Source organism: Mycteria americana, chromosome 2, assembly GCF_035582795.1.
Source record: "Mycteria americana isolate JAX WOST 10 ecotype Jacksonville Zoo and Gardens chromosome 2, USCA_MyAme_1.0, whole genome shotgun sequence".
Classification (NCBI taxonomy): Eukaryota; Metazoa; Chordata; class Aves; order Ciconiiformes; family Ciconiidae; genus Mycteria; species Mycteria americana.
Window position 1 is genome coordinate 19,556,943 of NC_134366.1, and position 15,341 is coordinate 19,572,283.

At 39.4% G+C, this 15,341-nt stretch overlaps 1 protein-coding gene across 3 annotated transcripts in view; it reads right to left on the reverse strand.

Annotated features, from left to right (window-relative positions):
* GPR158 (G protein-coupled receptor 158) overlaps positions 1-15,341 on the reverse strand; it is a 212,465-nt gene that overhangs the window by 103,756 nt on the left and 93,368 nt on the right. For all 3 annotated transcript variants that reach the window (XM_075492633.1, XM_075492632.1, XM_075492631.1), the window contains exon 4: positions 9,355-9,572. In XM_075492633.1, the coding sequence (XP_075348748.1) occupies positions 9,355-9,572 (218 nt within the window). The remainder of the gene's footprint in view (positions 1-9,354; positions 9,573-15,341) is intronic.

Below are 15,341 nucleotides of genomic sequence, written 5' to 3' on the forward strand. Positions count from 1 at the left end.
TACAACTCCAAGACAAATAGCAGGATAAATAAATAATGTCACTGTTATTCTGCTGACATGACAGGAAGTCCCTTCCCAGCAAATCTGTAAATGCCCATTCACAAACCCAAATGAAACTTCAGGTAAATGCAACTGTCCTGAAGTTACTGCATCAAAGAATCAGTGGGGAAAGCGTATTATCACATGAGAGACCATTTGGTCTATTCAGCTTCCCTACAAGGGCCACAAATACAAGACTCATCGAGCATCAGAGAGTAACAGACAACCAAAAATCTTAGCAGTTTGCTCAGTTTAACTTCTAGCTCTGAAACAGCTTTGGAAAAATTATTCTACGCTGTAATAGCTCTCATTGTTGGAAAACATATGCTGAAATTCAAGGATTCGATTACCTTTATTTTACATAATTTATTTTAAAAGTGAAATCATAGTGTAATCCAATTAAACTTACATATGCCTTCAAGGCTACTACAGCCTTGTCTCTGGTGACAGGTCTCTTCCTGGACAGCACCCTACACTGAAATCGCACTACTATCAGCTCCATTCATTTGAACATTGGGGCTCTACATTGTAGAGTTTTGTGGAGTATTGGTGGAACAGAAGATTACATTGGTTCAAAGACTGCAAGGTCTTAAATAGCAGGACATTAAGGTTAAGAAAGTAAAGGCCAGGAATCAGTCTGAACACCAAAGTGGAGCAAACGTGTCATAGTCCACGAGTGATTCACATCACTTTGGAGGCACTACACTCCCTCATAAACCATATATGTTTTCTAGATGGGCTCTAAGGTGCTGTGTAATTCAACTTTGTGGAGACAAATGTTGGCTTAATATAAAGATATATAGAGAAGATTGTAGCTTTTGGATCCTTAGCTACCGTTGAGTACTGATGAAAAGTAATTTTTAAGACCTACCTTGTCCATTACGGGTAGACTCTCTCTAGTGAACACTGTTACATAGCCTTTTTGTGCTTCCTCCTGCCCTGCTCTTCTAATTATCTCTTCTTCATGAGGCTGAACTGAAATCAACCAACATATTTTATATCTAGATCTTTTATTTTCTTCACACTTCAGTTCTTCCTTAGGCCTAAAGTGTCTATAGTGGAACTAGGTTTCTTTTTCTATTCACAAGGACTTAATTCCTCTAAACTATTAGAATGCAAATATATACAGATGTGAAACCTTTGGGCTTATGAAATGAATGCCACAACACCCTGCAAACACAGGGCAATACCACCGTTGCAGCCAATGCCTGCTGTCTTTGGGAACTCCAGCACCCAGTACATCATCTCTGATTCTCAACTGCTGCCGCAGGCTAACAGCCCCTGCACTTCTCATCTTTTCAATATGGCACTCTGCAATTATTTATGTGAGAGTTAAAAAAATACAGCGTCCCTAGAGGCATATCTTAACTACGCAGAAAAATGGGAAAGGACATTTTATAAGTTCTGTTTTATGAATACAGGAAATGAGAATTCCACTAAAAACAACAGTTTTGAAAACAACATTGCCTATGTCTTTAAAGCTGCACACCTCAAGACTACAATAAACTTCCCTGAGAAATCGCAAGAAACTAGGTTCTCACTCTAGGATATGATGAAGAAAGGGTGTATAAAGCACTGCACAGAATGTGTATGTGCTGAGTGAACTGTCAGGTATGCCCACCAGTACAGCATGTAAAGGCAGCTGCTCCATCTGTGCAAGATGTCTTCCCTCTATCAAGTTTCCACTTCAGCTGAAACGTCAGAAATTGGTGGCTCGGGAGAAAAAAGCAGAATGTGCACCAAAGATGAAAGGCATCCAGGCATAAGCACATCAAGATGCCACCGTAGAGTTAAAAAGAAGAAAGGATTGGCTGATTTACATTAGCAAAAAAGGTATGTTTGCAAAGCCAGCATGCTTTAATATTTAAAGATGTATCACACATCAATAGCCTGTGATTATCTCACTCTGAATTACTGCATCCTATCATGGCTGCAGTAAGGGAGAAAAGACATTCTTGATTTCTCAGTATTAGAAAGGGGAACTACAGCATTAATTTGCATGTTGCCTTTCCATCTATGTGCAGTTTTGTGCAGTGTTTAAAATTGTACTGTTTGGGGACTATCTTCACAGTTTTGAACTCATATTTAGCAGAACACTTTAACGTATTTACACTGAATGGAAAAACAGGAAAGTGGTGGCATAGAATATCTAGCCATCCTGAACTCCAAACACTGGAAATCTGTATTCAACAGAGAGTAAAAACCATATAAACACAGTCAGTTGCTGTTATTTGCCACAGTTCCCTCAAGAGAGGTAAAATGATTATTCTTGTTGATGATTAGCCATGTGGTCTTGTTAACTGTGAATTTTTTCCATGACCAGTGTTCCAGATGTATATTTTTCTCCTCTCATTAGAAGTATTTGTATTTCTGTATTTCCAACAGTTCTTAAATGGGGGCAAAAAAAGACCAGTACAATAAAAGGTCGTTTAGTTATAAATTTGTAATATTTGGAATTGGAATGGTCTTGAATGGGGCAAAGCCATTCATTTCAACGGGCTCTATCACGGTCCTTCATCATTGCTAATGCCATATGACAACACCATTCCAAACTGCTGTTTTGAAGACTCTCCTCTAAGCATTTTTTCCGTTATTTTTCAGAGTTGAAAACAACCTTTTCCAAGTGCGTTGGTTGCTGTCAGTTTTACCTTGATGTGCTAGATTTACATCCAGAGATACGTTAGGAAGACAGAAAGACCAGATCCCCCAAAGGTTTCCTCCCGCACACCCGCGGTTCCCCTACCCGCACAGAACCTGGCAGCACTGCAGTGCATGACAAGGAGAGATGATGGGAAAGTAGCTTGGCTTTAGTGCAACTACTCTGAGGCCTTTAGCGTTGATCTGAATGCGAATTCACAGCAAACAAGACCCTTCTGAATAGGTCTAGTGTGAGTCAAGACTGGGGTCACATTCTCATCCCTCCTTCATCACCGAAGTAGCAATTAGCCTCTTCCACGCTATGGCTGAGATCGGCTTCTCTGGTCTCTTTGCCAGTGGTGGTTCTTAGCATTTCTTAAGGGCACTTACAATTCCTCACAGCAGTTGTATTCTACCTGATAGCTCCATGTTTGAGTTGGTATGCTGCTATGCAAAGGTCAGTTATTTTCAGCTCTTCTTTCTGATTCATTTGAAAAGGCAGCCTGACAACTGATGAGCTCTTTAGGTTCTTTGCAGGTAATGTACTTCCATGATCTGGTACTTTTATAAGAACTTGTTTACAATGCAGCTGGTTTCCTCTAAGGCTCCGGTAGATCTTTAGCTCTTGAAATCCTATGTTAACTTGAAAATAATAATTTAAAAAAATATGGGTTTTATTAATATTTATTTAAACATTCTGTTTCTTTCTGGTGCCATATAGCTTTGCTACCCTTAGACTGCATGTAATCAATACTGCAGTTGGTCATTCCCTGTTTGAGCTCTCCATTGGTTCATATAACACTACTCACATCAATGAATTCTCCTATTTTGCTGATGCTTTTTCTTACAAAATCACTGTTCAGCTTCTAATTTTTGAGAATATTTGTTTTAGCATCAGGCATTTCTGTCCTTGCCTAGCCAGCTACTTTTGTTAGCTTAGCCTTATACTTTTTGGATGTGTTTTTAGTAGTAATGTTTGCATTATCCAATCAATAAGAATGCCACAGCGCACAAGGATGTTTGCCAGTGTTCACCTTGAGCTGATTTGTTTCTTAGTTCAACATAGAGAATGTTTTGCAGCTGTGTATACAGCCATGAAGATCTAACTCCGTAGGGCTGAAAGTTGTTCTGCAAGATCCTCTCATAGTCTGTCAAAGCCTTTTGAAAACCAAAGAAATAAGAGGAGCCTATTCCTTTATACACTCCTCTACAGTTGCTAGGACACATATCTAATCCATCCAAAGCACTGAGAGCCTCAGCTGAGCCTGCTCCTTGTTTTGCATCCAGTGTCCCTTTACCTCTCTTACTATCACACTGCAGAAATCTCAGCATGTCCCCAGCTGCACCGTTCAGCAAGATCACCCTGTCGGGGCAGTCTAATAAAACTCCAACGTTTCCACTATTGAGGAAAAAATCTCTGTTTCCCAGGCTTTATTGCACAGCTCCCTCAGTGTCATTAAACTGGTGCTGTCAGGTGCTGTCAGCTTTTCTGATGGGATTTCATCCATTTCCATCTCCCAGGAGTTTTTCAGCCTCTTGCGGCTTGTGTTAATGCCAGGCTCAGGGTTTCCAGCTTTCACTACTGCTTGGCATGAGGGTCGTCTAGAGTGTTTGAAGATTTCTTTGAAGTGATCCGCACATCTGCTTTCCCTTCTGTATTAGCTGTGAATATTTTTTCCTTTTTTTCTTTGTTTGGCACATTTTCTCCATTAACTCTTCTGCTAAAATGCTTTGTCTTTTCACATATAGCTGCAGCATCTGCTTTATCTGTTACATTTTTCATCTTTTTCTGTCTTGCCCTACAACACTTTTCACTAATAGTTTAGCTTCTGCTACTCCTTCTGTGCCTTCTTCCAAATTTTTTTTTATTCTTACCATTTTGGAGTTCCCCCTTCTCTCGGCAAAGGGCCACATTTTCTGCCCGTGATTTTCTCCAGATATGACTCTTGCAGTTTAGTAACATTGCTGCTGAGCTAATCTTGGGGCTGCTGAGTCACTTTCACCTGTTTTTGACAAAGCCTCAAATTAATTCCTCTGCATCCATCTGAGCCTGAGCTTTCTCACAGTATCTTTCTGCAGTTCCATTTTGTACTGTTTGCCAATGCTAACTACTGTCTGAAGTCACTAATTTGCAGTTTCATTTACAGGTTGGCAATGCCAAGATTTCTGTCAGTGGTGGCAGTGATAGTCTGGAGTAACAGTGTCTTGGACAAATGAATTGAATTTTGGTTTGCCACCTATCAAACGTGCAAGTCTATATGAGTAACTACAATGCTTTCAAGAGGCATGAAATCTAACATAATGACTCTTTGCCAAGAGAACAAAAGAATGGCTTTCTAATTCAGACTCTAGTGTCCTACCTCAGGTCATGGCCTGTGCTGCATTATTAAAGGAGAACAGCAGAGAGTCATCCTTCCTGGTCTATCCTCCCAGTTTCCAACAATAAAAATTATGGACTTCCTGCACCAGATGTTTCACCAAAACCACTGTGTTTAAACAGCCAATAATGGAAATATCCTTCATGATTCCTTCTAAACTCTATTTTAATTGATTTATACTTTGGGATCCATGATATTCTTTGCCAAAGAGTGACATAAAGCAACTAAAAGTTGTGTAAAACACCTATTTGATTTTTTTTAACCACTTGAGAGATCCCTTGAACACCCTCTAGTGATATCTTAAGAGGAACCATGAATATTTGTTCACGTCAACATCTCCCTGCCTTACGTGATTTTATACCATATTTCCTGCACTGCCTTTTCCTCTGTCATCTCTTGGTTACCTACAAGAAGTGTAGCTCACCTAGCCCCTTGAGATGATAATTTTTAAGAGCTTTTAGTGGCAGACCTTGGAAAAAGTACTCTCATATCCACATGCTCATAATCCACCTTCACAGAGATACAAATATATTTGTAGGGCACCACATTCTCACAAAAGCCCACTGCCCACACTTATCCATGGACCCAGTAGTTCTATTTTTTATTACCATTTCTATGAATTTGAAAGCATGTAAGTTGGACCTACTGATCTTTAGTTCTTGTCACCATTACGGGAAGACTTTATAAACACAGATGTCACAATTCCTATCTTCCATTCCCCCTCTAATGCTATTAATGTAAGCAGTAGCTTACTCCATAGTAAATAATTCAGCAGTTTTGTAGAGGAGTTCTTTCAGAAGTCTGAAGAGGACTCTTTAGAGGAACCTTTAGAAGTTCTAAAAGAAGAGACTTAAAACTTCAGAGACTTCTAAAGGTTCCTCTAAAGAGAAGCCTAGCTTTTAGAAGCCAGTCATCTGGCTTTGCTATAGGCTTTGCCTATTTATTGCTATTCATTTTCTCAAAATCTTTAACTCATGGAAGTGCTTTGGCTGATATTTACCAGGTTTCCCTGTAGATCATTATTACATCCTAGATCAGTAATAAAGATCATGTCAAACCAAAAGTCGTATCGTCACGTTCTGCCAATAACACTTTGGCAGTAATTGTTGAAAACATCTTTGTTCTCATTGCTATGTTCTTTGGGAGTGGAGCAGTAAATCTTTTACCAATGGTTGTTCTTCCAGTAATTGGCTTGGATCTAGCATATGTACCCCACTGTTGATTGAACTGCGCCGATGAGCGACTCTTCCACAGCAGTTTCCATTGTAAGTACTGCACGGTCATAATATTTGTACCCACTATGATCTGAATAGCTGAGGTATTTCTTCTCTTCTCTAAAATACTTCTGATCTGCATCTGCTCTGATATGCTGATTTTTTTGAGACCAAGATTGTCACCTCCATCACAATCTAAAGGGTCCTTATGGGCCTTTATGATTCTTTGTCTGAACTATCACACTCGTCATATAACAGTCAAGGTACCAGGGGTGTATCTTCCCAAGGTGCTTTCTGTTGGCGGACTTAAACTTTTCAGGACCTTTAAACTTTTTGAAGTTAATATTTACCAGGAGCCTCCATAAGGTACAAGCATGAAGTAGTGTTTTGCACAGTCACTTTTACTAGAGTGGTAACCTGATCCCATCTGCCTTCCCATTTTACTGAGATTATTTTACTGATCAACAACTGTACCAAAATGCCACGTATCTACTCTTCATTCTTTTCAGCACTGGGGCCTTAGGATTTTTTAATTCTTAACCCCCGTCTTTTGCTCTTTTAAAGACTTTGAAGATTGTTTCTTGATATGGTAGCAGTACATAGTTCTTTCTGTTAAAATGCTGTATTAAAAATTACTTTTTCTAACAATTTGAATGTTGTAGTGCCATACCTGGGAGAGAATCCAAAAACTGCTGTTCCCTGACACCCCCCCAGCACAACGGAAATGAGCAGTTTAACACAGTTACTTTAATCACAGATACACTAACCTAACTGAGGTTTGTTTCACTAACAGTTGGAAATTCTCAAAATGCAGATATGTTGAATATATTTCAATAGCTGTTCTTTCATTTTTGTGACTTTCCCCCCTTGGCGGAGAGTACACAGTCAGTTACTAGTTTTCTTCATTCACTCCAAATTTCTGTCATTATCCAATGTAACCAGCAGTTTTCTTATGCAAATACTCGTTGTTCTCAGTATGTTTGCCCTTCATACAGCTTCTCATTGGATGGTAATCACACAAGATCTTTTTCTTTTTAAAATCATGCTGTACCGACAAGGTAAAGAACATAAAAGGAATCCAAGAAAAAACTCAGCTGAATGACATGAAAAGCAATAGAACATCTATTTATCATTTTCTATTCCTTGAAAACATTGGTCACACAGGAAAGGATAGTTAATCACCATATTACTTTTCTGTCTCTTTTTTCCTCCTCTTTTCCTTGTGAGATATACATTTAGAGCAAAGTCAACTCTCTTATAAGGTAGCAAAATTATAATTGAAACCATCTCTGTCCAACTGAACAAAATGCAATGTCTCAAAGGCATCACTTTTCTTTCTGAAAAAAAGGATGTTTTGTTTTATGTCTGGTTCTCACTTGTTCAGATGTCATGATGAATCTTTAATGGTAAGAGGTAATCTGGAAAAAGTAAGCCCAAATTTTAGAAAAAAGACTGAAAAGTTCTTTAGAAACAAGGAATGGTGTGCATATGCTTCTTTGGTATTAAATATTCAGATCCTGTCTGGTTCTTTATTCATAGCCTACTTTGGAGAAATGGCTAATCATCACAAAAGTAAGAATGTACCTTTCTTTACTAGCAGCTTTTGTGAAACACAAGATTTCTGTAGTATGTTTAATAAAGATGTATCTTTTTTTTTACTGTAGTGGATACGTATATCAGAACATATGTAAAGTGTACAAGTGCAAGAGTGTATGCAATTTTACTCATCTCTAATCTCAAGCTGTTTATGAGAAAATATAGACATTTCTTATAAAACAATCAATATTTCAGTGTGAAAAAAAATCAAGCCAAACTTGCAATAGCTGCATATGAAGCAATCTACTCCGTTCACTTTGTAGGTCTCGAGAGTAAATTTTTTACTCACAAGGAACGCTTCTTTCATGATGTTGTCTATGACATTAAAAGCAAGTAACATTACTGTGCGGACTAAAATCTCACAAAATTGGAATGAAATTCTTCTGCTAAGTTAATGTTAGGCAACTAAACAGATGCCTACAACAGACTTTTCATAATGAAAAACTTTATAAATACAATTAAGTCTGTAATTTGAATCATTTTATGCAATATCATTAAATACAAAGACTCTGTCAGAAACAGAAGAGGAAAAAAAAGAATGTTACTGCTCGTTCTGTGATTTCCTGCCAGGATATTAAAGTCTTTCAAAATGAGCCACGCATTTGTAACACAGACACTGTAGGATTAGGAAGACTGTGGGATCAAGTGTTCCAAAAACCAAAATGGAAATGTTTATCTAGTTATGGAAAGTGGATGAAGCTATTAATTTCAACAATGTAGCATACTGTGTGCACACCTACGTCTCCCAAATGTAGGTAGTGAATATGTGCCAGCTTCAATTCATTTTTTTTGTTAGTAAATTGGAAGTTTCAGAGAATATTCTGCAGTTACTGAGGCAACAGTGAGATTCCGTGAGATCTTACATGTTAAGATTTTCAGTGAGGTAAGCAGAGAGTTCATTAGGTTAGTACACAAAACGTAACCGTAGCCTGCATCAGCAATTTACAGACGCTCCTTAATATATTCATACTTTTAGAGAAAAAAAAAATCTTTAACCATAGAATCAAGTTTAAACTCTCTAGGAACTAGAATTATTTGGAAAGATTTCTCTTTGATATAATTATTCTCCAGCTAGTCTCTCAAATATATTGAAACCAAACATCATTCCTAGCAGTGGTAAAACAGAGACTTTCAAGATCCCGAGACAATAAATACCCACATGGCTCCTTAGATACCTGTGTAACTGGCCTGATTTTCCAGAATTACTTTGAACATAATAGGTTTCCTTGATTTTTGCTGGCCATCTAGAAATGTAAGCAGATTTCACTGGGAGACACAAATTGCTCAGCATTTTTTTCAAAAACTACATAAACGATGTAGGTACGTCCACGCCTAAAGCAAAGCATTCCTGTTTGGAAATCCCATCCTCTCTTTGAATCGAGCTCCTTACCTGAGAAGTTGACTGTCCAAATGAGAAGCTATACACCTAGCATAAATGGGTCTGTACCACACAGTGAGCAGGAATATCAAAGTAAAACATGTCTGCTTACCTTTGCCTTGCGAAAATGGTAGACTACCAGCATGCTTATGAAGTCCAGCAGCATACAGAGTGTTTGGAATGAGATGATAGCCAGCCGTAAATACTTGTCCTCCTGTGCATAGCAGGGAGTATCATCTGTACAGTAAGAACATCCTTCCCTGCAGGGTAGGCAGGTGTAGACTTCCTCTGACAATTCACCGCCAGAAAAGCGATTTTCTGCACCTTTTCCTGAAAGTAGCAGAAGGGTAAGGGGAGACACCTTTAGTTGTACAGGATGGGCAGTTCATCCACACAGGAGCAAACCAGTCCTCTGCTGACTCCCCTTCCCTCCCTGTTGGGCTCTTTCATTAAGTTACAAAACGGCTTGCCAGGGCTGCTTTTCTCATTTCACCCTCCTTTGTCACGTTCAGAAAATGCAGACCAAATTTAGACATGAGGGAAAGTGAGCTTATTAAATACAATGGGAAAGCATTTGGCATTTAAAGTGGGCTGAATCTGCACAGGAAATTCTTTGAAGGAGACTTCTGAACGGGGAAAAAATTACGTCAAAGATTTGGGAATAAGGAAAGGATTTTACACAGACACATGAAGAGCAGATCCATTAACTACTTAATGTTCACAGTACAAGCTCTGATCCTATTTCAGATTGTTCCTCAATTTCATAAAGATGCTATCTAGTGAATTAATTAGCTTCAAATTAGATAAAACCCTTCTTAATTAACATTTGTTCAGCATGCTGTTGCATGATTGCACTATTCTGTCCCCAATGCAAAACCAGTGCACTTACACTAAGTATAATTTTCCATTGTTCACACAAGCACACCAGGAAATCTGGAAAACCTATTGGCAAGTTAATATTTTGTCTACGAAAATCAATGATTCTTGAGCTGACATCTCATCCATCAAAGTGAACCCACCAACAGAGCACACAGGAGGATTCCTACTTTTTCTGATCCATGAACACTTGCACATAACACCCTGTAAGACTGCTTACCCTACAGGCAATTAATGGAAGAAAAAGGTGAAAGAAAAAGGGGGCAAAAAAGAATATTGTTAAAAAAGAAGGAAAACTGAATTTTCTGAAAATGTTTAATATAAGCAAGATAGGCTTAGGAGCTTCCAGAAACAAGAGAATGTGGCTGAAGTCAAATCAATGGTGTGTTAAAATGTGTGATAACTTCTCTCAGTTTTCACAAGACTAGAGAATTGATCCAGTATCTTTGATCACAATTATCCTCCTCTGTCAGTGAAAGCAGTAAATCATGCATTGTTTAGTCTTTATTCAACAGACAGCCTATTCCACTGATGTTGCACATGCATATTGGCTTATGAAATGCTCTTCAGACTTTTAACTTGAAACATTTGAAGCAGAAGGTTATCTACAAGGGTAATTAATTCTTGCTTTCTCAAATCTATGTATGAATGCACATGAGCACACATCTGCTGACAGGCAAAGCCTGGGAAAGGGACAAAGAGGCTGTATACCCAAGTCTGTTTATTTGTCATGCCGTTCCAGCAGCCCTGTGCTCCTCGTCCTCAGTGTAGGATGCTTTGCTCCCGCATCCCGCAGTGAGCAGAGAACAGGCTGGTATTTCTCATGAAGACTGTGGATTTCTCTCTGGAGCTTTACTCCAAACAAAGGTGTTGGAAACCTGAATACAGCAGAGTAGTGCTGACTCATGCTGGCAGCCAGATTTTCTTAGATACAAGCAGACAGCAAGAAGAGATCGTGTGTCTTTTTGACCCAGACTGTGGGAGGCAGGAATGGAAATGCTGGAAAATAACCATGCTTGGGCATCCCAAGAAGGCAGAGAACCTCTAAGGAACACTAATTCTGAAGATATCCTAGGGCTGGAACTCCTTTTCAGAGCAAACACCCATGGACCTCAGCCCATTATCATTCCAAGAGCTTTGCCAGAAACCACCTTCTCTGTATCTAACATTATATCTCTGTTTTCTAAATTACCGCTAGAGCAATGGACCCACACTGTCCTCTGTCAGAGACAGAAGTCACAGCCTCCCACCTCCCATCTCCATATCCAAATCAAGAGTGTGCTACCTATTGTCTGAGTTTTCCACTTCATTTCCTCAACATCTGCACTCATGTCAACTTGCTTTTCCACCACCCACCTGTTCCTTTATCTTTTCCGTAGAGACTCGCCCTTCAATTAGCCCATCTCCAAAAAGATTATTTAATCTCTTTAAAACCTCACATTTCTGAGCCACACATGAGCCATTTGTTAATAGTTTTTATTGTGGTAACTAAAGAAATTATTTTCAGTATAAAAGCTTAACCACTGAAAAAATATCATTTAAAACCTAAAGTTATGAGATTACTTAAGTCACAAATATTATATGAATATGGCTTGATAATTTTGCATGGTCCTACACTTGATATTCTTACTTTATTTCTGAAATGTTCAACCTTGAAAGTTGTTGCAAATACATTATAATCCATTTTATCAAGCATTTTCTTATCTGAGTCATGCATGGAAGTTTCTTCATGTGTATGTTTGTCACATACTACAGGGATAATAGTCAATAAACAGTTGCACCTTGCAGTAAATATCCCAAGGATATGACTTCATAATGCAACAGCAAGCCTTTGCTTAGATGTGTCTGGTGTCATGCTGTCTGCTGTATACAAAGGAAGACCACTGATATGCATCTCCTGCACTGCCAGCTATGACTGATTATCTGGTGAATACCTTTTGACTTCGAAATGATTCTTCATTATAGCTAATATTGGATCCAAAAAATTGGATCTACTTGAGATTTTACACAATGTGATAAGGAATTATTAACAATCCCCATCTTTTTTTTTCTTTTTCTCCTTGCCAAAAAGAAAGAACATTTTTCAGAACCTCTAAAAGAAGTTCTTGGGAAAGAACTGATCATTGTATTTACCACTGACTGGGAGCTTGTTTGTCCACCCACACCCTTGCCCTAACTGTATGTCTCAGGGCATTGCTGCCCACTGCATAGCTGAACATTTCTGCCCTTTGTGTCTGGCCCTGTCCCCTCACCAAAGTCAATGTAACATCAATTCAAACCACAGACAGTCCAAGCCAAGCATGAAGTTACTGCCTCTTACAGCACTGCTAGAGATTTCACTGTGTCATGCCTTCTCCTATCTCAGCAGCTCTTTGGGATTACATATGCCTCCTCCAGCGACAAAAATCATTTTTTCCTCCCCCAAACACGGCAAAATATTTTAGACGCTGGTAAGGTAGATGGACAAGAAGCCAATTCTGCTCCATGTAAGGCAGCAGTGGTTTTAGCACTGACACAAATGAGATGGAAGCAAACACTGCAAGGCTGACTGTGCTGCAGGAGTTTAAACGGAGGATGAGGAAGGTGTAAAAAAGTACTGTCCTCAAGGAAAAAAGAAAAGAAACAAAAATAAAATGCAGTAACAAAAAAAAGGATAAAACGGAAGGAGAAAAGAACAAAGAATTGGTGGAAAGTAGGAATAGGGACTCAAACTAATATGAAGTATAATAAGGAAGATGCTTGAGTACTGGCAAAATAAAACAAAAAGCTTAAATGCTTCAGTTATGTTCCTTCTACTATGTTTTTTTCCTAGTCCTTCCCTCTTCTATCCCAGTCTTTCTATCTGATCAGCCCATCTGTTTTTGAAACGGTCTCCTGAGGGTAACTCTTCATCAGCTTTGCTTCTCCTAAGCACACTCTGCTACACAAGGGGTGCCTCAGCAGCTGTAACATTGCCAGCTGAGATCTTCCTACAAAGTAAGAATGGCACCACAGACTGCTAAGTGCCAGGGCAGAGATTGCTACCATCCCAAACAAAACCATCCCAGATCCCAGTCAAAACTCAGCAGATGAACACAGAGAGCACAGTGCATGCTGAGTGCTGAGCAGAACAAAAGACTGATTCTGCTCCTGTTCTATTATAGCATAAATTAGGAACAACCCCAGTAGCACTGGCGGTGCTGCAGTAACTCAGTGTGTGTGAATGTAACTGGATCTGCTAGCATCAAAACCTGGTAATCAGCCATGGTCATAATCCTCACCCCAGAAAGGCATCACTGAAGTCAGCGACAGCCTTCATACGTGCAAAGAGCTGCACATGCGAGTTCTGTTGAAGAACCAAAGCCAAAGGGCAGGTGTAAAAAATGGGAATTCCTGTTGAACTGGAAACACCTCTTGGGACTTTTTATGTGATCATAGCACCTTTAGAGACAGTAAAGTCCTATATCCAGACAAAAGAGCCACCTCTGGTGCAAGCACCTTTTTGCACAGGGCAGGTTCCACATCTGAACAGCAAGAGTTGAGCAGAATCTCTGCAATATACGGATGATGCATTGCTGAAGAATGAACTTTTAGGTTGAACAAAGCACCACTGTTCTACTAAGGATCTTCCAGTGCAAACCTGATTACCCCATGAGGCAGAGAACAGAAGTGCTTTGGAGAAGGGTGTTACAAAAATGTTAAAATGTACTTATTCAGCAGTTAGTCTATTCTACCTATACTAATAGTGCTACCTAAAAATGAGCCGTTAGGAGAAAGTGCATAATCATGTACTCAGGCACTTACAGGTTAATGCAACTTGCATACATGAATACTTGCATACACGTCTGTTTCTAAAATCAACTTCTGTCCTCAAAAGAGACCCTGGAAATACGGCAATAACTCTGTGCCCCACTAGTACCCAGGGTCCTCGTTAACTAATGCAGCAAAACCAGAAAGGTTTTACATATTTTGGCACTGTCAGTTCTGAAGAACAAACTCAGCCTTGGGAGGGAAACGTTCTCCTACCTGGCTTCCTATTCAGTAAGAGAACAGCCTAAATATCAGCCGTGCCCCTGTCCCACACCCACTTCGGGAACCTGTGCAACCTCCCAGCGAGCAGCAACACCATGCTTCTTTACATCAGAAAAACAACCGATTTGCAGAATCTTTCCTACGGCGGACACTGTTTATGCAACATTGCATCTTGGCATTCCGGATCCCAGCTGAGTTTGCAGAGGAGGCAGATAAGCAATCTTTTAAGCCTTCCCACCAGCAAACTGTGTAGAGTGTCCAACATCCCTGCAAAGCCATTTTATACAGCTATCTTTCAGACTCAAACCAAAACATTCATCTGGACCTAAAGCAGAACCTTGCCCCTGCTTAAAACGCTGACACTTCAGGTACAACGTGCAACTATAGTTAACCATATTTCGCTGTGGTGCAGAATCCCAGTATCATTGAGAAATGCTCCCATTTCAAGACACAACACACTCGATCCAATTTTTCAATCCACAGAAGTACAAAACTGGTCATTTTTTTCTATCTATCTACCTATCTGCTTACTTACATCTCATCTTGAGACCTGCAAGTCTTTCCTGCCTCTTTATTTTCTTCCACTAGGAACACTTTCTAAACTATTAACATTTTTACTCAGTTTCATCTCTTTTATGATCAAGCTTCACCAACCTACCTCCACAAAGAGATCTTCAGGTCAGATAGTTTCTGTCAAAACTGCTTGCAGGATTCGTGTCTAGAATTCCTGTATTAGCCCCATTTTGAACATCCAAATACATGCTACAGCCGTTTTAACCACGTCATCTTTCCCTTTTTTCTTTTACAGAATGCAGCTGGGTGACAGGGCCAAGTTCCCTTGAACCACTGTTTTTTCTCCCACTACCTTCACAGTCATTTCCAGTCTCACACTAGCTGTCTCACTGTTCACTTTTTGAAATCACCTATAGAGCTTCTCAGATTGAGCTGCATCCAGATGAATTAAAGCAGTTCTTTACTACTGACTGTTTCAAAACTCATGTTTATGTTAGCTCACAGTAACACATGCTCAAATCAAAGTGGCCCCAGATCATGTAATTACACTCCCTAAAATATCAGCATATGCAAACACTTCCGTGAGACAAATTTCACTCCATGTTAGCTATTCAGAAGCTAAATATCCAATCTAAGGTAGCTAGATAGGCTCCTCCTTCTATAGTAAATGGAGAAAAAAGGTTATTTGCTCACCTAAAG